Raw genomic sequence first — 25,480 nt, 5'->3', positions numbered from 1 at the left:
AACAGACAAAAAAAAGGTCACTGAAATGAGGATGTTTACAATATGAAAAAGACAACATGTATATTAAAAAGATGACGCATCATCGGTCAGGTCACCCTCAAGTCTGTGTGGAAGGGATCGGCCGAGTTAGAGCCAAGTGACGCGTCTGGGATGGAACAAACAGGTCGGTCTGTCCGTCCTTCGCCCGCGACCTGGTGCCCAGCAGCACAAAGGAATTCAGTTGAAAGCAATGGCTAATAGGATGATGCAAGATTGCACTCCCTGACCTCCAATTCCTCCCCCACCCCCCTTATCAATTTAGTGGCAGTTTAGGTGGCCCGTCACAAGCAGGACGAGCCAAGGGCCAAATGAGTGCCAGGAAGCTGGATCGTGTGGACCGTCAAGTGAATGAGAGGATGAAGACTCCAGCAAAGCAAGACTTGAGGCTGCCGTCACTCACGCGAGGAGAGACTGCGTCGTTGTGGTAAAAGGAGATCCTTTATAAAGTTGTAACACCGTAAAGTGACAGACAAAAGTCAACAGCAACGTGACAAACCTGGTAGAAAGACAACTTGAAGGCAACAGGTGGTAGATGATAACGAGTGACGGGCGGGAGGTCGCGTGTCCCGCCGCCAACATGAATATCTCGGTTATACCCAAGAGGAAAGAACGTGATGGCGTATACACCGGAAAGTAATAATGCTATACGGACTCGGTTGACAAAACGACACGCAATAAAATCTGCCTAAATATCTAGTGTGTACAGAGAATCACTTGTTCGATATCGACATTCTGAGGCCGCGAGGAGATACCAGTCCAGGGCTAAGCGGAGGACGGAGGGAGGAAGGGCAGGAAGCAGACATTCTATAGGCGGGAGGGACGGAACAGAAAGGCGAGAAGGAAAAGGACTCGTGGCGCCTACTAACAGTGACGAGTGATTCAAAGCAGGTCTCTCAGTTTTCACTGAGTGGCCTTCAGGCGAGACTCAGATCGGGAAACAATAAAATAACGAGGGAGGAAGGATTGGATTATGCAAAGCGTGGCTGGGGGAGCGCTAGCCGTGCCGACTGGTATTTCCTTTCGATCTTTGAGTTTCGACTGTGGAAGAAGAGACCTGGAGCCTGTGTATTCATGCTTGTGGAATCGGAGTGCATAGTTTGATGCAAGTCTGGGCGGGAGTAGGGGAGGCGGGGGAAAGAAATAATCAATAAGGAAAAGGGAAAAGGATTGGGAGGAGTTGGATTGATGGAGAAGAGAAGAATACGTCTATAAGAGAAAAGAAAATAGGAAAAATAACAAAATCGATTAGGAAATGACAAATGATGGTAAAAAAGAATTACAACACTAATAAGAAAATTAAGGGAAGGAGAGGGATAATAAATACCATAACAACGAGCTACCAAGAACGAAGAATATGTGAGAAGAGAAAAGGAGAGATGGAAAAAGAAACAAGGGAGGGGTTGGGAAGGGATATGTATTATGGGATGAGGAAGTACAGGAGATGAGAAGAGAAAGGAGAAAAAAGGAGAGGCGAAGGGATAAAACACTGAAAGGGAGGATTAGGATTTACATAGAAAATCAGACCACACAGACCCCATGGTCCAGACTTGGTGGTCTGTCCTTAAACATAAGTGATTTTACATTAATCAGAAGACTCCAAAACGTTGCATTTCTACTCTAGTTGATATTAAGTTGAAGGAAGTGACGGTCGAGCTTATTTTTGAAGGAGTCAATCGTGTTACACTGGACCACTGATGGTGGGAGCTTATTCCATTCTCGCACTACAACGTTGGTGAAGAAAAATTTGGTGCAGTCTGAATTTACTTGTTCACGGAGTTTTACGCCATTGTTTCTTCTCGTGCAAGTGTCATCGATCATAAACAATGTTGATCTGTCTACATTCGTGAAACCATTAAGTATTTAAAACATTCGATCAGTTTTCCGGAGGCGTTTCTCAAGAGAGAACATGTTAAGGGTAGAAAGCCTTTTCGTAGGATTTGTTGCGGAAGGGATCATTTTCGTTGCCCGACGCTGAACACCTCTAATTTTAGCAATATCCTTGCATGGTGGGGAGACCAAAACTGTACCGCATATTCCAAGTGGGGTCTGACTAAACTGTTGTAGAGCGGGAGTACATCTTTATTCTTAAATAAAAGTTTCTTTTAATGAAGCCCAACATTCTGTTCGCTTTATTTGCTGCATCGATGCATTGCTGTGAGAATTTGAGGTTTGACGCTATTTTGACCCCCAAGTCCTTGACGCATTGAACGCTTTTTGTTTTTAACGCCGCGCATTTCGTAATCAAACTTCTTATTCCTCGTTCCAACTTGAAGGACCTGGCACTTGTCTACGTTAAAGGGCATCTCCCATCTATCCGACCAAGCTGAAATTTTGTGCAAATCCTCTTGGAGGCTTTGCCTGTCTTCGTCAGTGAAAACCGAGTTACCAATCTTTGTGTCGTCTGCAAATTTACTAATGCGGTTATTGAGTCCAACATCCACGTCGTTGATGTAAATAATGAAGAGCACTGGGCCAAGAACCGAGCCCTGAGGGACGCCACTAGTGACCGGCGCCCACTCTGAGTTAAATCCGTCAATCACTACTCTTTCTTGTCTGATGCTCAACCAATTCGCGATCCATTGGTTTACCTGACCGTCAATACCTATTTGCTTTAATTTGTAAAGTAATTTATGATGCGGGACTTTAAATTATGCAAGGAAGGAGCGAGGGAGAGGAGAGGAAAGGAGAGGAGTGGAGGAAAAAAAAACTGCTAAAAGACAGGACTGGGGGAGAAATATCTTATGGTATGAATGAGTGTGGGAGGAGAGGAGAGATGGCATAACGTGAGAGGAGAGGAGCGAGGGAGAGAAGAGGAGAGGAAGGGGGAGGGGAGGAGGAGGGAAGGGGAGGTTGGTCACTGCTGAAGAGAGGTTTATTTTTTCCGTCGAGGTTCCCCACTGAACACAGCTTCCGACAGCAGGTTCACGCACGAACTTACGAACACACATCGTTCACATACATCACTACGACAAGGTAACACTGCCTACACCACCACGAGTATGTTACAATATGTATCATTATTATGTACATCCGAGGGTGTGTTGTATGACCGAAGCTAGTGGTAGACACACACACACACACACACACACACACACACACACACACACACACACACACACACACACACACACACACACACACTAGGATACGGACAAGCACGCACATACGAACGCAGGCATACTCTCCATCATAAAAAAAAAAAATGAATACAGAAAAAAAGTATTTCCTCAATAAATTCCAGAGCTAAAAAAGAAAAGCAGAAGGTATTACGCGCAACATACGCTAATTCAAGACAGAAATAGAAAAACAAAATATATATATCATACCTGAAAATTATGCTCAAAAGAAATCTGAAAATTAAAATGCAAAAACAGCAACACAGACAACACAATGGACCGGAAGGGAACAATTACCGAGCCGTGGAAAGAGAAAGCAAACACTGGATGAATATTTTTTTTTTGCGATAAATATTAATGAAAAGGCCCTGCAAAGAACACACACACACACACACACACACACACACACACACACACACACACACACGCACACACACACGCACGCACACTATTGCAAACACTCCAGCAGCATCGAGGCGAACAATTTACTGCTGTTTACTATACGAATAAAAAAATAAAAAACACCTGCAGACCAAATAAAATATGAAATCATTCCACGCTTCCACTGAACGAGCGAGCACTGAAAGGCGAAAATAATATATATAGAAATAGATAAACGGAGACAGATAATATTCAAATGGCAACGTAGGCTGACATATAAGTGTAAAATATGCAAACCCCTACAAATATACGAGTAAATGATAATAACAATGATCATAAGAAATAAAAACAGGGGCATCAACAATAATAATACCAATAAAAACAAATAATTGAGACATCGATGACACTCTTGCTTCTCTACCCACTTTGATGATGGAATGGTAAAGGATACGAGGAAGGAAGAAAAAGGAGCACAAGGGAAAAAGATGAGGGGAAGGTTAATTACTGATGCATGGAGTGGAAGAGGATGGGGATGAAGATGAGGGGCAGGGGCAAGGACGAGGGCGAGGAGTGGAGGAGGAGGAAGAGAAGGAGGACGAAGGGCGAGTCAAGGGCGAGGCGTGGAGGAGCAGCTTGCCTCTCGTATCTGTATCGAAATCCCTGGAGGAGGAAGTCTTACGAGGCGCCTTCAATCAAGTTAAAGCCGATGATGAAGCTTGTGTGTGTGTGTGTGTGTGTGTGTGTGTGTGTGTCCTATGTAGCCTAATACACACACACACACACACACACACACACAGACACACACACACCATCGTTATGTTTATCTGTCTGTCTGTATAGTATCTCTCCCTGGCTGGTTTTGTTTATCTGTCTGTTCGTCTGTTTGTCTGTTCGTCTGCCAATCCACCCATTCATGAACCACACAATCTCTCTCTCTCTCTCTCTCTCTCGAATAACAGAGGTGGGTGCAAAAAATCTCTCCATGGCAGCCATGTGCAAACACCGAGCTCTGGATACCCGCTCCGCCCCGCCCAACTCCTACCTCTCCTGCTCTTACCCACCATGCCTTCCACCCGCCTCCACCCGTCCCTCCACGCCCTCCCTCGCCCCGACATGCCCCCAGCTTTCCCTCACTCCGCCTTCGCCCTGAAGCCGTCTCAGAGTCAGGGCCAGACAGGAGCATGGCAAGGCAATAACAGGAAACAGGAAAGAAAAGAAATACACAGACGTCAGATATTCACGTTGCTATGATGATGATGATAATGATGATGGTGATGATGGTGAAGGTGATGATGCTGAGGGTGGTGATGGCTGTACTGTCGGTGGTGGTTGTGGTAGTGATGTTAGAGGTGGTAGTGGTGGTGCTGATGGTAGTGGGGGTTGTGATAATGATGATGCCACGATAATAATGACCATTGATGAGGATAACCATAATAAATAGCAATAAATGATAATGATGATGAATGAATGATTGATGATGATGATGAATGAATGAATGACGATGATGATAAGTAATGAGGTGAATGGTGGTAATAATTGTGCAGATGATTATAATGACAACGATGATAATGATGATGATGATGATGACGACAATGATAATGATGATGACAATGAAGATGATGATGATGATGACGACAATGATAATGATGATGACAATGAAGATGATGATGATGATGATGATGATGATGACGACAATGATGATGATGATGATGATGATGACAATGACAATGATGATGACAATGATAATAATAATAATGACAATGACAATGATGATGATGACAATGATGATGATGACAATGACAATGATGATGATGACAATGATGATGGCAATGATAATAATAATGATGACAATGACAATGATGACAATGATGATGACAATGATAATAATAATAATGATGACAATGACAATGATGATGACAATGATAATAATAATGATGACAATGACAATGACAATGATGATGACAATGATGACAATGATGAAGATAATGATGATGACGATGACAATGATAATAATAATGATGACAATGACAATGATGATGATGACAATGATGATGACAATGATAATAATAATGATGACAATGACAATAATGATGATGACAATGATAATAATAATAATAATGATGACAATGACAATAATGATGATGACAATGATGATGACAATGACAATGATGATGATGACAATGATGATGACAATGATAATAATAATAATGATGACCATGACAATGATGACAATGATGATGATGATGATCAGAAAAATATATCCTGCAAAAGTAAATACAAAGCAGAAATTTCTCCTAAATCTAAACTGCCAATAAAATAAGAGAAATGAATAAATGAATCCAACATCAAATATATTCACAACAATATTATCTTCCCTTGACTTTAGGTGGCAGATAAAAAAAAAAAAAAATGACAGCATAAACTGGTAAATTGTGGCCAGGAATGCACACACACACACACACACACACACACACACACACACACACACACACACACACACACACACATAAAGAAGCGTACATGTTCTCCTCTATTTAAAATCAATGTAACTCGTGATTGTCAAGTTGAAGAAACATCGCCTAAATAGATCATAAAAACACGCATAATAGATAGATGGATCCATGGCGTGAGCGATAGATAGGTGGATAGAAAGACGGAGCTCAATAGATATTAATACCGAGATAGCTATATAGGTAAATAGATAAGGTAAATATACACAGATCGTCGACGCGGAGAAACAGATTAATGTGTCTATACGTATATATAATAATGACGAAAAGATTAATTATATACATAAACACGGTCGACAAACACTTACTCCCGGCAAAATTAGTTCTCATCAAAACACACACACACACACACACACACACACACACACACACACACACACACACACACACACACACACCTAGCGCTCGCCTCGGTCAGGAAGAGACGGGCTTTTTGTGCATCCGACCAGACCTTCAGTAGTCTGGGGCTGGAAGGCAACCGAAGGGGCGAGACAGCCAGGCAGATACAGAGTGAAAGATAGATAGAAAGATAATAGAAAGAAAGAGTCATAACTTCTGAATCATAGCACAGGTAAACAGGTATCGCCCTTTTGTTTTGTTTTGTTTTTCATATTTTTTGGTGAATCATAACTAGCACCGAACAGATCCTTCCAGGTGTGGCTCGCAGGGTCATTAATTAAGGAGGAGGAGGAGGAGGAAGGAAGTTACCTGCACTACCGTGTCACCTGGGGCTTGATTAATGTGCTTCTGTTAGAGTTACCCATCGCCGCTTTCATAATCTGCTGATAGTCTTGAGTAGTAGTAGTAGTAGTAGTAGTAGTAGTAGTAGTAGTAGTAATTGTAGTAGTTATGAGAGGTGAACAGCCTTATCCTGTCACTATATACATCATGAGACACTAGTAGGTCGTCGAGGGTGTTTGCTCCTTGAGGCGGTGGTCGTAGAGGTGTGTGTGTGTGACGAGGGGTCGCCCAGTCACCACCCGCCCTCCGTCCTCCCGAAGTGACTTGGGAGCGGAAGAGAAGGTGGAGAGGCGGAAGAAGAAGGGGCGTTTCTGTGGGCGTGGTCAAGGCGTTCCCTTCTTAGCGCACGGCGTCCCTGAAGTCACGCAATCACCACCATCCTTCCTTCCTTCCTTCCTTCCTTCCTTCCGGCGGACTGAGGAGGCGAACGAGGTGGAGGTGGGAAAGCAGAAGGGTCGTGGGTGTGGGTGCGGTCAAGGCGTTCCGTCCTTAGCGCACGCTGTCCCCGGAGTCCGAGTCTACCCTGACCACGCTACTGACGGGCAGGAGGCGGTACCACCCACCCAGCGTCTTCTGGCCTCCCTCCAGCTTGGACAGGTTGACCTCAGCCACCCCCATGCCGATGTTGTGCTCAAAGCCCCGCTGCCGCTCCCACACCATCACGAGCAGCGAGCGGCCGAGGGCGTCGCTAGCGGCGTAGCGGAGGGTCTGGTTGTATTCGGGCTCTCGGGAGTGGCGCGTGACCCGAGTCTTACGCTTGTTTATGCGGCGATCACCGTCCTTCAGATAGGTCTTCACGTAGGTGTCTGTTGGGGAGGGTCAAGGTTAGGGTAGGGTGTTTGTCTTGTTTTGTGTTGTGTTGTTGTGTTGTGCCTGTATGATGGGGGGAGGTACCAGCATCATGGCCAATAGACTATGAACACTACGACTTTTTGTTTCTATTTCTGCTTAATAATATTTAATGTGTTTTTAAGGACATAGTCAATGGACACAGTCACACTGGCCTGCATCTATTGTAAAGATATGACGCACCAACAGAACTTAGACATGAAGCAAGGAAGGAACAATGAAGGAAAGAAGCAAGGAGGGAGAACGGGAGAGTGACTTGCCTGGTTCCTGCCCCGATGCGGCCGAGGGGAGCCCCCGCGCGTGCCTGACCTCGACTTCCAATTGGCCCTTGGTCAGCGTGAGCGCCAGGTGGATCTCCCCGAGCGTGAAGTCATCTGTGAGGGGGGCAGGTAGGGAGAACGTGAGGGAGGGGAAGCGTGAGGCGGGGGAAGGGGAGGGGTGTGTGCTTCGGTCTATAATTTACCTAAGGAAAACGTTTGTGGGGCGGGAGAAGGGTGGATAGACATCGAGGGGGGAGGAGGGGAAGGGCGGACAGACAACGAAGGGAGAGAGGAAGGGAAGGGCGGGAGTGAGGAGCGTTGGGGATGCATAGATGAAGGTCTTTAAGTGTCCTCTATGACTGTTTTGCAGACACATGGCACTGTGGTTCCTAAGGTCTAGCTAGAGTCGTTCAGGGCTTCTGTGACAAGAGCTGTGTAGGCCATGGACTTTTATTTTTTCTATGGTGAAAGGAGCTACACTAGAGAACACGGAGGACACACACAGTACATAGGACTCCGGATTATAGCACACACGACATGCCGGCTATACACGGTCCATACGGGAACTGGGCGGGTGTGGGCGGGTGTGTGGGCTGAGGAGGAGGGAGGGAAGGGCTCCACCTCACCCGTCACCACATCCAGCTAGTGTGTAGGGGCTCAACTATTGCTAAGAGTGACTAAACCCTAAAAATCTGGTAGTCACGTGCTTGAAAACAATGCCCAGGTTCGCCGGAAAAGACACAGGCAACACCAAGAGATTACAGGAGCAGACTACAGCAGGAGGCGGCGAGGCGAGGCAAGCTGGAGGCACTACGTAGTAAAGTTGGCTAAAAAGTTGTTAGTAAAGCTTGGTTCGACTAAGGTCCGGGCAACACTAAGGAGCAGGACAAGAACTTTACCTTTCAGTTCATTTGGGAGCTGAAGACGAGACAACGTGACAAATTGGTAAATGTAGAGCGGCAATTCAGAATGTCAAAATATGTTTAATACTAAGCTTAATTTACAGTGCAGTGCAGACTACCGATAGATATAAAACAATACTGGGCCAGCGGGGAGGCCGGCTCTTGTGTGTGTGTGGGATATTAGGGGGGAAAGGGGGGAGGGGAGCAGAGCCAAGTTTCCCGGAACATATATTTTTACTTGACTGACTACATTCACTTTCCATCACTAATTCTCTCCAATTCGGCAGGTTTTAAGGAATTCAATGAAGTTCTCGAAATGGGGAAAGTAAAAATGTAAAAAAAATAGACGCCACTTTGATAAATTACCACCATTCAGGGTTAGGCCAAAAAGAAAAAGAAGCTCACACCTTTACCATCCATTTGAGAGCAACAAGACTCCAAAATGATGGCGAAGGTGGAGAACAGGTGTGGCGCGCGGCAGGTCAGCTGGGGGAAGGCACAGAGCAGGTCTCCCTCGCGCGGCTTCTTGTACTCAAACACTAAGAGGTGCAGTGAAGCTCGTTAGACTTTACAGGTGCCAGAGAAAATGCTTCTATCATCAACGGGACAAGTATAGTAGAACGTGGCTATTTACTTTCGGCGGTGGCCATTACTGTCTCGCTAACCTAACACCGAAAGAGGGGAAGCAACGGCAACTGAGGCGGCGGCGGCGGCGATGAGGGTGGTGGCGAGGCGAGGACACAGACAAACCAATAGGTGGCCACACACACACACACACACACACACACACACACACACGTATCACCGTCTTCGAATCTCATATTAGTTCATAAAGTTACGAATCATAATTTTACTTCCCTGTGTTTTTTTGCTCTTTTCTTCTGTTCGTTCACCGCCTCGCCACACTGCGCCTTGAACTCACCCGGCAAATGCTCATTATAATCATTAACTCATTAGTTCAACACCATTACCATCGTTATCACTGTTATCATTATCACCTTACTATCACTAGCGATCCCAAGCTTAGGACAGGCCAGACAAACACAAAACGCAAGCAGCAACTCAACCGCAACTCAACTTCACGCAACACTCCCGCTTCATTCATTATATACAGCGTTGCCTGCTCTCCGCCGCCACACACAAACACAAACACACTAATAATCGGGAAACTCAGAATCAGCAGAGCCCCGCGCGTGCTTGGCTTAAAAGAGTACAGTGCGGCTTTGTACGCTGACTTCTCCCCTCCCCCCCCTCCATCCCAGACCTCTTCACCCCCCTTCCTGCCCCCTGCACTGCTGACCTAAAAGGGGGAGAAGGAGGGGGGTTGAGGGTGGTGTCGTAGGCAGCGGGAGGGGCGGGGAGTGTCGAGGCAAGTGAAGCGGTCGAGCTAAGTAAGTAAAAGGAAGGAAGAGAGGCTGCTGGCAACATTATTATTTAGTTCCAAGCGTCATGCGAGTGAGTGAGTGAGTGAGTTGTGTGTGAGTGAGTGAGTGAGTGAGTGAGTGAGTAAGTTAGTGTGTGCGTGAGGGAGTGTGGGTGAGTAACGGTGTGTAAACGTCTGAGAGTGGATTAGAATATGTATGTGTGAGTAAGTGAGTGTGAGTGTGAGTGTGAGTGAGTGAGTGAGTGAGTGAGTGAGTGAGTGAGTGAGTGAGTGTGAGTGAGTGAGTGTGAGTGAGTGAGTGAGTGAGTGTGAGTGTGAGTGAGTGAGTGAGTAAGTGAGTGTGAGTGTGAGTGTGAGTGAGTGAGTGAGTGAGCGAGTGAGTTGCTGCAGCCTTACCAGTATTACAATAAAGTTTGTCAGGCCGTCCACAAAGCCGCCGCAGTTGCTCGCTTGCTTACTTCAGGAAATTTACAATAATAAAAACGAACAAACGAGAATACTAGAAAAAAAAGTATAACAAAAATAAATGAAATGAACAAAACGGAAAAAGGGAAAAAGATAGAGAGATAAATCATGAAGCAAAGGTGAAGCGGAAGCATGTAAGAAAATTAAGAGAGAGAGAGAGAGAGAGAGAGAGAGAGAGAGAGAGAGAGAGAGAGAGAGAGAGAGAGAGAGAGAGAGAGAGAGAGAGAGAGAGAGAGAGAGAGAGAGAGAGAGAGAGAGAGAGAGAGAGAGAGAAAGTAAACAAATACAAAAGGCATCACAGAGCAGGAGAACACAAGAGAAATTAAGTAAATGAGTGAGTGAGTGAGCAGACGCATCACAAGCCAGAGGAAGGATCATATATACAAAAAAAACAAAAACAAAACAAAAAACACAACCGAATCAAAAAGCAAACAGGATTAACACAAGAAGCTTTATATAATATCATCTCGCAGAAAGGGAAGGACAACGAGAAATGAAGGACTGAGGAAAAAAAAAGAAAAAAAAGGCATAAGCAAAAACAGAGAGCATGACGCACCTCGACGCAAGAGAAAAAAATCATAACAAAAAAAAAAAAAGGAGTGACACGAGAAGCATTAAATATCTCGCAGGTATAGTAAAGGACGGCAACAACAAAAAAAAGGGAAAAGTAAAACAAGAGAACCAGCCAGAGCGTTGTATAGCAAGAAAACAGAGTAACCCAACGCAACACAAGAAGGATCATACCAAGAAGAAACACAATAAAACAAGAAGTAACACAAGAGGGACAGGAAGGAAGGACAGGATAAGAAAAAATCGAAAATGGTAGCAGCAGCAGCGTCATGGAACAGAAAAACAAAAAACAAAAATAAAAAGAAGTGACTCAACGCAACGCCACGTAAAGGAACAGAAAGAGAAGCATCATCATCATCATCATCATAACAGAAGAGAGAGAGGTCAAGGGGAATAGGAGGAGAGCATGAACAGCCACCACTGACCTGTGAGGATGTCCCTATAGCCCCGAGGCACTACCTGACCCGGGCCAAGGTCAGGAGTTGCGTCGTCCTGGCTCACGCTGCAGGCGGGCCAGGGCACGAGGAGGAGGAGGAGGAGGAGGAGGAGGAGGAGGAGGAGGAGAAGGAGGAGGAGGAGGAGGAGGAGGAGGGGAAGGTGTGGTCGGGAAGTTTGAGGAGGAGGAGGATGGGTGGTAGAGAAGTTTGGGAGGAGGGGAGAAGAGGGCGTTGAGGACGTGTAAGGAGGAGGAGGAGGAGGAGGAGGAGGAGGAGGGGGGGAGGGAAAAGTGGTAAAGTTCAATGGGAAGGGCGAGTTGGGGAAGTAAGAGGAGGAGGAGGAGGTTGAGCAGAAAAAGTTGTGGAAGGAGGAGAAGGAGAATGGGAATGGAGAAGATTGAACAGAGGAAAGTGGAGTTGGAGGACGAAAAGAATGAGATGGGGTAAGCATACAAGACAAGGAGGAGGAGGAGGAGGAGGAGAATGGAGGAGAAAGAGAACGACATAAAGCAACAACAAAAAATAATGGGAAGGAAAAGTAGAATAAAAATAGTGGAAAAGGCAAAGGAGTCGAAGAAGAAGAAAGAGAATGGAAACAGGATGGAAGAAGGGGAAGAGGAAGGGTAGAAGGACGGTACAAGAGGAGGACGTGAGGAAAGAGGTCAAGGTGGAGACACGAGGAGATCAGGATGGTAAGGAAACGAAGGTGTGTCAACAAGGAGGCGTTGAGGAGAATCAGACCGAAACCAGGCGAGTCGTGGATCGTGGTTAAGAGACGCAAGACAGAGGAGGAAGGGATGGGGGGGGGGGGGGGTAAGGGATGCAGAGGTCAACAAAAAAGAGACGCGGGGAGTAGGAGAACGGAGGTTTTGGAGGAGGGGGGGGAGGAGGTGAAGGAGGAAAGATATATAAGGAAAAGGAGGAGGAAGATGCAAGGGGAAAGTGGAGAAGAGGAGGAAGAGGAAGAGAACGGATGCAAGATAGACGAGGGTGGATAAGGATGAGGTACGAAAGACGAGGATGAGGTCAAGTTTAGGCAGGAGGTGAAGGAGGAGGACGAGGACGAGGACGAGGAGAACAGATATATAAAAAAAGGAGGAGTATGAGGAGAAGGGGGATGGATAAAGATTGAGGAAGAGGAGGAGGAGGAGGAGGACGAGGACGAGGAGAACAGATATATCGAAAAGGAGGAGTATGTGGAGAAGGAGGATGGATAAGGATTGAGGAAGAGGAGGAGGAGGAGGAGGAGGAGGAGGGGTGCAGCAGCGTGGCAGTTTTGGGAATAAGTAGCGGTGGTGGTGGTGGCGGCGGCGGCGGAAGGGGTTATAGAGGACAGCCCACAAGAGGAGGACAGTGTTGGAGGATGGTGGTGAGACGTAGCAGTTGACACCATAATGCAGGCAACACCATCAAGACATCATACGGACAGCCGGCGGGGAGGACAGGCCACGCACGGAGAGGAGATGAAAAAAGGGAGAGACGGAGAAAAGAGACAGGTGAGAGAGAGGAAAACATTACGACATTACGTGCTGAAAAACCGAGAAAACAATAATTCCTGCAGAGAGATAAGGGAAATAATAAAACGGTGTGAGAGATTATAAGGGACACTGCGGAAAAAGACAGACAAGGACACATGATTGCTCTGTATTGTGAAACGGCTCTGTCTGTCTGCCTGCCTTCCAGTCCTTACCAACCTGAAATTCGCCTCCTCATAAGAATGTTGTTGTTGGTGCCCAGTCGGGATACACACAACCCACACACACACACACACAGACACACACACAAACAGAGGTAACACACGTGGTTTGGCTTCAGTGAGTTAGAGGAAAAGAAAAACACACCCACACTGAAAGCCGCTTCTAAGAGGTGTGGTTGTGAGTGAGAGTGGAAAGTGTGCGAGAGCGAGTGAGTAGAAGGGGTGTCAGAGTGTATTTATTTGTCTTTTAGTTAATTCGTTGGTTTGTATGTGTGTGTGAGCAGGTCAGAGCTTGTGTACGTTTTTAAGAATGAGAGACAAAGGAGTGAAAGAACAAATAATGACATGAACTACTTCAACATCGCTGAAAAAAACTACGCGTGGATGGAAAACCTTAGTACACACACACACACACACACATACACACACACACACATGAAGAGAACATCCTAAGCACATAATACATATATACTAATGATACAACAGTGAGCAGAAAAAAATGTTATAAACAAGTTGGGGATAAAAAGAAGGAACGATTATTAGTATTACACATCACATTGACACACACACACACACACACACACACACACACACACACACACACACACACACACCATGACGACGACGAAGACGACACATTGCTACCGGTTATTAGACAGGAACGACAGCAAAACACCAACGACAGCGCCACAACGGAAGGCTCTACAGGGAAGGGCAAAGAAAACGGGGAAGAGGAGAAAACGAAGTGAAGAAAACGGGAGGAGGAGGAGGAGACGTGAACAGTTATTAGCGACACATATTTTTTAAGATAGTTTCCCGTTCCTGAGGGTGTCATGGTGTGTGTGTAAACTAGAAAATTCTCTCTCTCTCTCTCTCTCTCTCTCTCTCTCTCTCCCCACACACACACACACACACTTCTACACACACTTAATACACCACACGTATACATAAAAAAATACTTACACTCATCGCTCACCGTAAACAAAACAACAAAAAAGGTTCCAATCCTACTTACCTCCATCTTCCATCCTCTTCCGGCCGACCGTTGCTGGGGGTTCCTGCAAAAAAAAAGAGGGAGGGGGGGAGGTCGATTAGAAGGATCTGGGAAAGGGGAAGGGGAGGAAGGGGGGAAATGTGAGTGATGGGGGGTGATGGGCAGTGATGGGGGGGAATAATGTGTGGTGATAAGAGGCGAGAGGTATTTTGAAGGGGTGATGATGGGATGGGGGGAGAAGTGATGGGGGTGATGGGGAGAAGGGGATTGTGATGGGTATGGAGAGGGGATGTGATGGGGAATGAGGGGAGTAATGGTGAGGTGAGGGGGTAGGTAAGAGGATTAGTGACGGGGTAATGAGGGAGTGAGGGAGGAGGGAACGCGATGGGTGATACTTGTGAAAATGGCAAGTGGACAGATTTGATTTTTTCGTTTACTTCCTCTTATTTTTTTTTTGGGGGGGGGGAAGGGGCAAGAGAAGACTGTTTTTCTTACTTTTTGAAACCACCGTCAGTTGTCATCAGAAGTATATATTAATCCCTTTGTACTAATTACTGCATTTCTCATTTTTATTCAACCCCAGACAAGTCTTCCACTATGAGTTACAAATCAGTGCAAGACGCTGCAGTGTGATAAATTTCAGACCCTTTCCTTTCTTCCTAACTAAAAGGGAAAACTTGCAATGAAGGAACAATTTATTTCTTAATCGACCAATTCTTTTGATCCCTCTATCGGCCACCTCCTTGGATTCTTTTTAAGAGCAGCGAGTAGCGGGCTTTTTTTTATTGTTTCCCTTTTTTTGTGCCCTTGAGCTGTCTCCTTTGTTGTAAAAAAAAAAAAAATACACTACTCGCCACATGTTTCCCTCTTCTCCAACCAACACCTCTGACAATACTACATGCCACACGATTTTTCCCTCTTCTCCAAGCTACGCCCCTGAATTTCCCCAAGTTCGATATGCAAAAAGGACCTTCTCCGAAACCGCCTCGTCTCATTTCATGTCTCATCGGCTTTCACGAAATTGCTTGAACCTTGCCTCTCGCATATGACGATTCTTCTTCGTCTCAGCCAATTCTTTTCCCTTTTCCAGATGCCAGTTTAGTGTAGGGAGCCCCCCGCCCCCTTCCTTGTACGCTTGCAGAAAACACCACACACACAAATGGGGGGAGGAGGGGGCTCTACCAGAAGGGGAATTTCGACAACCATCTAAGAACCTCTGTCTCAAGGGCTAATGCGACGGAGATTAGCACCGAGGCCACGCACACCTATGTCATATGCTCGCTTTATTAACTGACTGATGTTAATGAAGAGGGTGATACTGGTGGGTGATGGGGGTGACATGATGCGTGGTAGGGGGCAGGGAGGGATGTGCAGTGAGGTGAAGGAGAAGGCGAAGAAGAGACGCATTATGGCGGTGGTATGAGCAACATTCGTAAGGGAAGTCAAGAGATGTAATGAATAAGGTGAGGGTGACATGATGCGTTATGGGGGGCAGGGAGGGATGGAAAGTGAGATGATGGAGTAAGCGGAGAAGGGCTTGAGAGAAACATGGGGACAATATGAGCAGCATCCGTAAGAAAAGTCGAGATGTAAAGAATAAGGTGAGGGTGACATGATGCGTTATGGGGGGCAGGGAGGGATGGAAAGTGAGATGATGGAGTAAGCGGAGAAGGGCTTAAGAGAAACATGGGGACAATATGAGCAGCATCCGTAAGAAAAGTCGAGATGTAAAGAATAAGGTGAGAGTGACATGATGCGTTATGGGGGAAGGGAGAGATGGGAAGTGAGATGATGGAGTAAGCGGAGAAGGGCTTAAGAGAAACATGGGGACAATATGAGCAGCATCCGTAAGAAAAGTCGAGATGCAAAGAATAAGGCGAGAGTGACATGATGCGTTATGGGGGAAGGGAGAGATGGGAAGTGAGATGATGGAGTAAGCGAAGAAGGGCCGGAGAGAAGCATGATGGGGATAGTATGAGCAACATCCGTAAGAAAATTCAAGATAAATAAAAAATAATACTGTTAGTCTCTTCCCTCCTCAGACCTCAGCTTTAACGGGATACACCTGTTGTTGCGTCTTGTTTCATCGCCATCCCGGGTAGGAGGGCGCTCTTCTTCTTCTTCTTCCTCCTCTCTTCCTCTCCTCTCCCTGACTGTCTCCCCTCTGTTGCTAATCTTCCCTTGAACATGATAATCTTCGCCTTCTCCTCACTACCTTCTCCCCTCTCCCGTCATAAACTTCCTTCCTCCCCTTCCCTTGATTGTCTTCTTCCCTGGACTATCATGATTATCTCCCCATCTTTCATCTTGCTCTGTTCCTTCCCTCTGCTAATAATCTTCCTCCATCCACGTGAAAATCTTCCACCTATTACCTGATTATCTTCCTCAGCGCACGTCACCGTCCTGCACCCTTGATGATATCCCTCTCTACCAGGTAATCATCTTCCACCTTTTCAAATTAAACCCTCCTCTCCTTCACCTTGTTCTCCTCTCATGCACCTGTAACAATGTCTTCCTTGCACCTGTGAGTCCTGGGATCCTTGTGGGCGGGGCTGACGAGGTGACGCATAGGTGACAACACAGGTGCAGCTCACACTCGGCTCATTCCCCGGTAGCAGCACACCTCTAGCATGGACGGTTGGGACGGGCGGGCAGACGTGTACGGACACACACACGTACACACCTACACTTACAATCTTCATTCCATTCCACTTGACATGGAACAAACAAACAAACAGACCAGCCAATCATACACAGACACCGTGTGTACTTACGTTGGTGAGGCCTCAGGAGTACACTGAGGAAGGGGGGAAGGGCGGAAGGGATGGTGGGAGAGGTTGGGAATTAAGGAAGGGTAAGGGAAGGTAATTCTAGGAGAGGCAAAGGAAAGATAGACAAGGTAAGGTGAGAGGAGGCTAGGCTAGGTAAGGTACGGTAGGGAAAGGTAAGGTATGGTATTGTAAGGTAAGGTTAGGTAAGTTTAGGTAAGGTTAGGTAAGGTTAGGCAAGGTGATGCAAGGTAAGATAAGATGAGGTAAGTTAACACAAGGTAAGAAATGGTGAGCTGCGTCAAGGGGCTGTTACACTGGGAAAATTTTCCGTGGATCTTCAGTCATAAAATCGTGGATTTTTGTCTCCGAGGACACACTACCGTCGTCTTCCTATCACACTTGCCTCGCACTCTCTCAGCGTACCGTGGTCTTGGCCGACACATTTTCACAACAACAAGTGTGGCTGACGTCCCTGTTCGCACCCCCGTTTTCACTCACAGTGCCGTTGCTTTGGCTCTAGTGACACTCAGTTTACACAAGTAACGGAAAAACAGAAGAATGTGGAGGCGGCAATGGCTTACAAGAGAGGAGCGCAGTGAAGTGATGCAGCTCTTGCAAGAACTACGTCTCGAAGACGAGGAAGGCTGCAGGCAGTGGATGAGTCAGCAAGGACCAATTTTATGAAATATTGAGCCTTGTGCAACCATCTATAGCCAAGAAAGACACAAGGCTTAGAAAACCTGTGTCTGCTCTTCCATCTATGCAGTTTTTTTCTTCTTTTTTTGTATACTATTCATGCCTGTGATCCCACAAATCTGGCATGTCCCGTAATTTCTCAATTAAAGTGGCCCCGGAGGCCTTGGTCCAAGCAACAACACTCATAGCTGTGCGAATGTTGGGACAGTAGGGTGGAGCTTCTTCCTCTTCTGCTTGTTTCTTGTTATTGCTGCTGATGATGATGGTGAGTAATACCGCCGTCCTTCGGTGAAATCTACCGTAGCTTTGGAAGATCGTGGACACGTCAGAAAACCACGGAAATGAGAACCACGCCAGCGGAAATCGTGATTTGACTGAAGATCCACGGAAAATTTACCTAATGTAATAGCCCCTTTAGGTAGTGGGAGGTGAGGTGAGGTGAGGTGAATTAAAGTTATATGGAGGGAAGGGAGGGGAAGGGACGTTAAGAGGAGGTAATCTGGGGAGTGGGGAGTAGGGCAAAACAAGGTAGGAGGAGGTAGGGGAATGGGGAGGAAGGAAAGTAATGTTGTCTGACCTTTCTTGTACCAGTGGTCGCTGCTGCCCTTCACCGAGTGGGACCTGCTGATGATGGCGCTGTGGGACGCCCGCCGCTGCCTCGGGTACTCGTCGCCGGTCGTCAGGAACTCGTGGCGCGTCGAGGACCTAAAACTGTGGCTGCGGCGGCGCTCAAGGGGACTCATCGACACCGACAGCCGCGCCTCCAGGTCCTCAGCTGACACACACGGCAGTGGCGGGACACATTAAGACATGCGGCGGAAGGACCAGAGCGGAGGCAGGGGGAGGAGGCAAGACAAAAAGGGAGAAAGAGGAGGAACAGGAAAAAAGAAGCACGGGAAGGAGGCGAGGGAGGCAAGACTAGAGGAGAGGCAGAGGAGGAGCAGGGAGATGCAAGGAAGGGAGGCAAGACCAGGGGGAGGAGGCAAGGGAGGCAAGACCAAAGAAGAGACAGAACGGGCAGGAAGAAGAGGAACAGAGTAGGGGCAGGAGAAAGAATAGGAGACAGAAGGAGGAGCAAGAAGGAGAGGGACAGGAGAATGAACATCAGGAGAGAGAAGTGATCAATAGAAGGAATGACGAGACTGAAGGAGGATATGGAGCAAGGTGAGAAGGAGGAAGATGAGGAAAAGGAGGAGAGGAAATGAAAGAATAGAAGAAGCAGCAGGAGGAGGAGTTGTAACAGAAAGAAAAGAAGGAAAAAATTAAGAAAAAAAAAAAAAGAGGAGCAGATGTGAGGGAAGAGGAAAAGCAGAAACAGGCGGAAGACCATGAGTTGGAGAGTCTTGGAAAAATGTGTGTGTGTGTGTGTGTGTGTGTGTGTGTGTGTGTGTGTGTGTGTGTGTGTGTGTGTGTGTGTGTGTGTGTGTGTGTGTGTGTGTGTGTGTGTGTGTGTGTGTGTGTGTGTGTGTGTGTGTGTGTGTGTGTGTGTGTGTTTACTGGAGTGGACTGCGTGTATAAAAGAAAAATATTTTAAAAACATGTTATAATTCAAAAAGTTTTTCCAACATTTCTCGACGCATAACTGCAATCACAGAAGTGGAGGAAGAGGATGACGAGGAGGGATAAGAGGAAGAGGAAGAGGACGAAGGAGATAAGGAATTACGGAAGAAACGAATAGGATACGAGGAGAAGGAGGAAGAGATCGTGGAAAAAGAAGGGGCAGAGTCGGAGGAATAGCATTAATATCAAACATGTCTTTCCATTGTTTAATACAACAACACAAGCTGGTTTCAGGCCAAGGCCAAACACCGACCACTGAAACCTGTCTGTCTAGCTAGGTAGCGTGGGGCTGAGTCTCTGGCTAAGCCGCTTCCAGGCATGACTGACTAACTAGCTGACTGGCTGACTGGCGGACTAACACGGCTGACTTCAGCATCCACCCCGGACAGTACACTCCCTGGAGGACAAAACACTTCATCTTTGTCCTCCAAACACACACATACACATGATGCACAGCGCCACGGAACATTTTGTCACGTAAAAATAAAAAAAAAACACCGATGACACTAATTCAAAATATCAGCTGTGACTGTGAAAAAAGGGAAAAAATATAGACAGACCGTGACCAACAACAGTACATCCTTTTAGTGACAGAGAACAACCGAGCATTTGTTATCCAGACTGCTCCCGTGTTTCCCGGTGTGTTATCCATCCACTGGTGCAACACAGAAAGCGTCCACGCACCTGAGAAGCAATACACTCAGGGCACGCTTGGACTCTGCACACACGCACGCACACACACACGTACACACGGACTTACCTGGGCTCCGCTGCTGCTCCGCCAAACACATTAGGACCCTCACCGCTGCAAACACACGCCCGCACACATTCTCTCTCTCTCTCTCTCCATGGCAACTTAGCAACACGCGGTGAGGGTTAAAACAACAACAAAAAAAGTGGAAGACGAATGGACTTTCATCTCGTTCCATTTCCGCCACTCGGCTCAGGCGGCTGTGACGGAGATGGGTTCGAACGGACGCCTCTTGGTTACCGCTGAGATAGATCGTTCAGCCTCATAATCCTCCTCCTTCTCTTTGCTACATCCAGAAACAACGTAACACAGCACGCGGGCATTTTCATTATTTTCAAGTTCGTTTTTACACCTGCCACCAGCCGTAACATTTTTGCTACGGCCAGACACAGCAGGACACAGACCGTATGCCATTTACCGGTGAAAAATAAATAGCACGCACGTAATACAAAACATAATATATAACGCGAGCATTTTCATTATTTTCATGTTCGTTTTTATACCTGTCACCAGCCTTAACACCTTTGCTACGGCCAGACGCAGCAGAAACACAGTCCGTTTGCCTTTTACTGTTGAAAAAGATACCGAACACACGCACAAGCCCCTAGAGAAGCATCATGTTCCTTTCTTTTCATCGGAGCTACAAGGTGGAGGTTGCGGCGGATGCGGTGAATATAGCCCTAAACCGGCCTCCTCGTACCTTCAAACCCACACACACAAGCCGCCAGAGAAGCATATCTATTTTTTACTCCAGATGTATCGTGACAAGGGGGAGTAGAAGGCAGCGCTGGTGTTACACGAGGAGGAGGCAGCGGCGGAGGAGGGGGGGGAAGATTTCCGAACGGTGAGCATGTGTTCGTTCCCCTTCAGAGTTTTCCGATAATCCTCCGCGAGTGTTATCTTAGAGAGTGATCGTACCACGGCAAAGTGCACCAATGTATCGGGAGAATTGTAGGAGGGCGAGGGGAGGAGGGCTATTTTTCAGTTTACTTTAGTTCCTCCTTGGAAAAGTAGAGTCTCACTAATGTACACCGCCACTTATATATGACTGTACTGGGGGTTCGTTTTTTTTTCTACATCAAGGGAGGCAAATACAGGAACAAGGCCCGCTATTTTTATTTTTTATGGAAGGTAATGTTATATTTTACTTTACGTCGACCCCACACAAAGAGTAAAACAGTTGGACCCAGATTCTCAAACATTTCGGAGCTTACACACACAAATTCGATAAGACTTTCGTAAGAGTTGAGGGTATCTCCGTGGGCACTGATAATCTGACTTGGCCTCTACACCGGGGACGTGGAAAACACTCATGAGAGCCCAACTAATCTCTTTTAAGTCCTTTCGAGATGCTTGTTGTGAGAGGCGGAGAGGTCTGAGAATACGGATCCTTGTAGCCCCACTAAGTACCTATACCAGTACCTACCCCTGCCCCAACCAACCCTATACCACACTACCACCTCTCCTTTCCTTCCTTCTTCTACCCCTGTCCATAAGTCTTCACTCTCCTCACACTTGTTGATAGTAACCTTACCTACGCAACCCTTAACGCAACTATAGCAATCATACTACCACCACCACCACCACTACTACTACTACTACTACTAATGGACACCGTCACTCCGAGCATTCCCGAAGTCCCTGGGGGTATGTGGTCCCTGAGTTAAAACGCTCGGCGGTAACATCGAAACTAACCACGAACCAATTCTTACCTAACTGTTATGCACGGAACGGAACGGAATCTTCCTATCACATAAGAATCACGTGACAATCCGATTAATGATCCGACATAACCTAACTAACCTAACCTAACCTATCCTGTTCTGCCCTGTTCAAGAGTAGGGGGCACATACCCGTACAGACTTCGGGAATATGCCTCCGTGGGCTGACGCAGTTTCGTGTTGCTGGCATCCGTGTTTTCCGTTGTGACGCATTTTTAAGTGATCGAATTAATTTTGCTGCACATATTTATCCCCGTCGAAGGAGCAAATAACATGTGACGACTTCGCAGTGAACAGAGGAAACGTAAGGCAGTGAAAAATGTCACCGATAAACACTCCTACATTAACATTAGATAAGACGTATATTAAAGGGTTTCATCTCTCGTAACTGCTTGGAATGTTACGAAAAGAAGGGCGCTTGGGAAATTATGTCATTGTATCATCATTCGTGGCAACAGCGATCCGAAAGTGAGTGAAGCAAGCAGCCACGTGTCTTGTCATGAAAGAGAAAGTGAAGAAATTATCATTATCATTATCGGCCCCTTTCCATCAGAATCCAATAAATGGCGGCCATCTTCAAAATAAGGTTTAAGCCATTATGGACCTCGATGAGTGTTCTTTTGAAGGAGCTTTTTCATTATCCTTCTTTCTTATATTTCTTCTTCTTCTTCTTCTTCTTCTTCTTCTTCTTCTTCTTCTTCTTCTTCTTCTTCTTCTTCCTCCTCCTCCTCCTCCTCCTCCTCCTCCTCCTCCTCCTCCTCCTCATCATCATCATCATCATCATCATCATCATCCTCATCCTCATCATCATCAACATCATTATCCAGATGTAAGTTTCTGAGTGAATTATTCCTCAACATTCCCTGACGAGCCGCGGCCGTCACTAATCTTTCATGTCTTTCAATATCATGAAGTGGAAACCGACAGTCTTTGGCGCCCCACCAGCGATCACAAACACGTCTTCCAAATCGAAGCGAGAAGGAGGAGGAGGAGGAGGAGGAGGAGGAGGAGGAATACCAAAAGGAAGATAAGGGGAAAAGAAGAAAGCGAATCAAAAGTATGAAGAGCGGGAGGAGGAGAAGAAAGAGAAGGAGGAGGGAAAGAAGGAAGAGAAAAAACAAGAGAGGAGCGGGAGGAGGAGGAGGAGGAGGAGGAGGAGGAGGAGGAGGAGGAGAAGGAAGAGGAGGAGGCCGGGAATGAAGGACGGCAAGGAGGGGTGGGGAGGAGAGGCGCGCGGGGAACTGACACTTTCCAATAATGGAGGAGCCTGGTTTGAAGGAGCCTTGCCGGAAGCGACGCTCCGAGCCCGTCCCGTCCCGCCGCCCGTACGCACCGCCGCCCGCAGGGACACGCGCCTCACGCTCTGTACGGCCACACTGGCTGATCAAAGGGCGCATGGGGTGAAGAAGAAGGAGGAGGAGAAGTAGGAGGAGGAGGAGGAGGAGTGTCTTCATATACGAATCTTGAGGTTCATTAAGAAACTGCTGTCTATGAAGATTGATCGTCAGAATAAATAATGTAAGTATTTTCTCAAAGGCTGATTTTACAGATGTGCTCTTTAAAAAAATTGTTGAATCGCTTGCTGAACAGAAGGAGAAAAAAGAAGAGGTTGAGGAGGACTAGGAGGAGGAGGAGGAGGAGGAAAGAAGGAGTTTTCATACACACATCTTGCTGTTCGTCCAAGAAAGTGCGGGATAGATAGGCGGTCAGAACTGAATCCGGTCTAAATCCGGGAACTGACTTCTTGATTTGCTGAGACGCTCGCTAAAGAAAAAAGAGGAAGAGAATTTTCATACACACTCGTCGCAGCTCTTCACAGGAAACGCGGCAGAGAGGCAGACAAAACTAAAGCCAGTCTAAATATTGAGAGTTGATTTAATTGACGTTCTTCCAGGAGACAATCTGAGTCGCTATAAAGGAGAACAGGAGGAGAAAGGTTGTCGTACACATATTCCGCGGCTCCTCAAAGAAAAAGCGAGGCAGATAGTCAGAATTACGGTGTCTGAATAAGCGATTATATTGATGGGCCTTTTAAGAAAATAGCGGAGTTGCCCGCGAGTAAGGAAAAGTAAAAAAAAAAACAGGGTGAAAATGTTGGATACTGGAGCTGGGTCTACTAGTTTAGGTAATGACTTCTTAACAAATAGGTAACTGAAGACCAGATATCGAGAGGCGCACAGCTCTCAATACTGTCAACGGGCGCGAAAATGGGTATCAAGACCTCTCCTCCCGAAATCGACCTCTCTTTTGGCCGCTCATAACTTTTGTCTCTGTAGGAACAGCGATTAGCGGGCTTTTTTTTTACACCTTTTTTTGTTGCCCTTGAGCTGTTTCTTTAGCAGTAAAAAAATGCGTAAAATAAAATGAGGTCGCAGTAAGAATTTGAATAACACTGAAAAAGTTTAAGATAGGAACAGCTGGGGAGAACATAACGGAGGTTCCAGACAAATGAAAGTGGAGTAGGTGGAGGAGTAAGAGGACTGAATTCAGGATTAAAATTCTCGAGGAAAATAGCAGTCCAACTTGCTTCTCCGGGCGGTGGAAAACGTTAGCAATAAGTTTCCTTCGGACTCCATTCACGTCGCTGGGCTGGACTCTACGTGACCGCCTCTTCCTGCTCACGGCGCGGGTTTCTCCTCCCATCGCTCGCGTCTCTAAGCACTTCGGATGACGAAGGATCAGGCGGCCGCGTCCTGGGGCGAGGAAATTGATATTGAGGACCCTTGAAAAATGTTGCACGAGGAAATGTCATCTCGAGGGTCGCTGCTGCACGGAGAATATTACACGTGAGATTGGAGTGCCGGAGTGTGTCAGCCACGAGCCCCGCCAGTGAGTGAAGGCCCCTCTCGGCTCCACAAACATGAACGTGACACAGCCAGCCTCTCGCGTATGCCGTTCCTTCATGGTTCCCCGTCAGGAGGGTTGATGATGCAAGGGATGGCTCTTACTTAGTTCGCAGTGAAGGTGCAGGCCCACATTTTTGCTTCTCGATTTATTCATGTACTTGTTTTAATATTATTTCTATTGAGGGTTATGTTTCGCCAGAGTACGCTATAAGGAAGATAAAGGATGCTCTCTGGGCCAATACTTGCTTCATATAAAAAAAGACAGCAAGAGAAAATGGTCAAGACAGATGAATTGAGTCCGTTGGTGAGCTTTGGTCCAACACAAAAATAGACCAAACATTCCCGTAAACTGTAAAGCCTGCGTTGATTTCCTGCATAGGTGTCAAAGGGCCTGGCGCCACGCTCGCTCCCCCGTCTCCCCGCGTGTGCCTGGTCTCGTCACGCCTCCACGCCACGCCAAGGCAGGCCGGTGTGCGCGGGGCTGCCCTTGCTACGGCTTCTTCGTCCTGGCTAGGCTTGGTTGCTTATTCTGGCCGTGGCTTGTGTGTGGTTCCCCTACATTTACAACATTTAATTGCTTCTCTTTTAGGCATTTCTACTAGTATAATCCTATGCTGAAAATACGTAGGATCATTTTTTTTATAATTATTATTCCTCACTCTTCGCTTTTAATCATTTGTACTAGTATATTATGTAATGCATGATTATTATTAGTTATGTTCGTTTTTTATCATGTGTCTAAGAATGTTTTATGCGAATATCAGTTATTTCTCGTCCTGTTCGATTTTTTT

At 46.6% G+C, this 25,480-nt stretch overlaps 1 protein-coding gene across 8 annotated transcripts in view; it reads right to left on the bottom strand.

The window, feature by feature from the left end:
• Positions 1 to 6,579: 6,579 nt before the first annotated feature.
• Positions 6,580 to 25,480, bottom strand: part of LOC127007252 (regulating synaptic membrane exocytosis protein 2-like) — a 157,241-nt gene continuing 138,340 nt past the window's right edge. For 2 of the 8 annotated variants that reach the window (XM_050877984.1, XM_050877985.1), the window contains exons 23-27: positions 18,389 to 18,586; positions 14,366 to 14,408; positions 11,643 to 11,719; positions 7,897 to 8,010; positions 6,580 to 7,593 (exon numbers count right to left, since the gene is read on the bottom strand). In XM_050877984.1, coding sequence (XP_050733941.1) covers positions 7,277 to 7,593; positions 7,897 to 8,010; positions 11,643 to 11,719; positions 14,366 to 14,408; positions 18,389 to 18,586 — 749 coding nt within the window. In that variant the 3' untranslated portion in view covers positions 6,580 to 7,276. Of the gene's footprint in view, positions 7,594 to 7,896; positions 8,011 to 8,795; positions 8,815 to 11,642; positions 11,720 to 14,365; positions 14,409 to 18,388; positions 18,587 to 25,480 lie in introns of all 8 variants that reach the window. The other 6 variants (XM_050877986.1, XM_050877987.1, XR_007760129.1 and 3 more) reach the window with 5 other exon arrangements.

Source organism: Eriocheir sinensis, chromosome 35 (genome assembly GCF_024679095.1).
Source record: "Eriocheir sinensis breed Jianghai 21 chromosome 35, ASM2467909v1, whole genome shotgun sequence".
Taxonomy (NCBI): Eukaryota; Metazoa; Arthropoda; class Malacostraca; order Decapoda; family Varunidae; genus Eriocheir; species Eriocheir sinensis.
The sequence above is the reverse complement of the archived record's forward strand: the minus strand, read 5'-3'. Positions and strand labels throughout refer to the sequence as shown.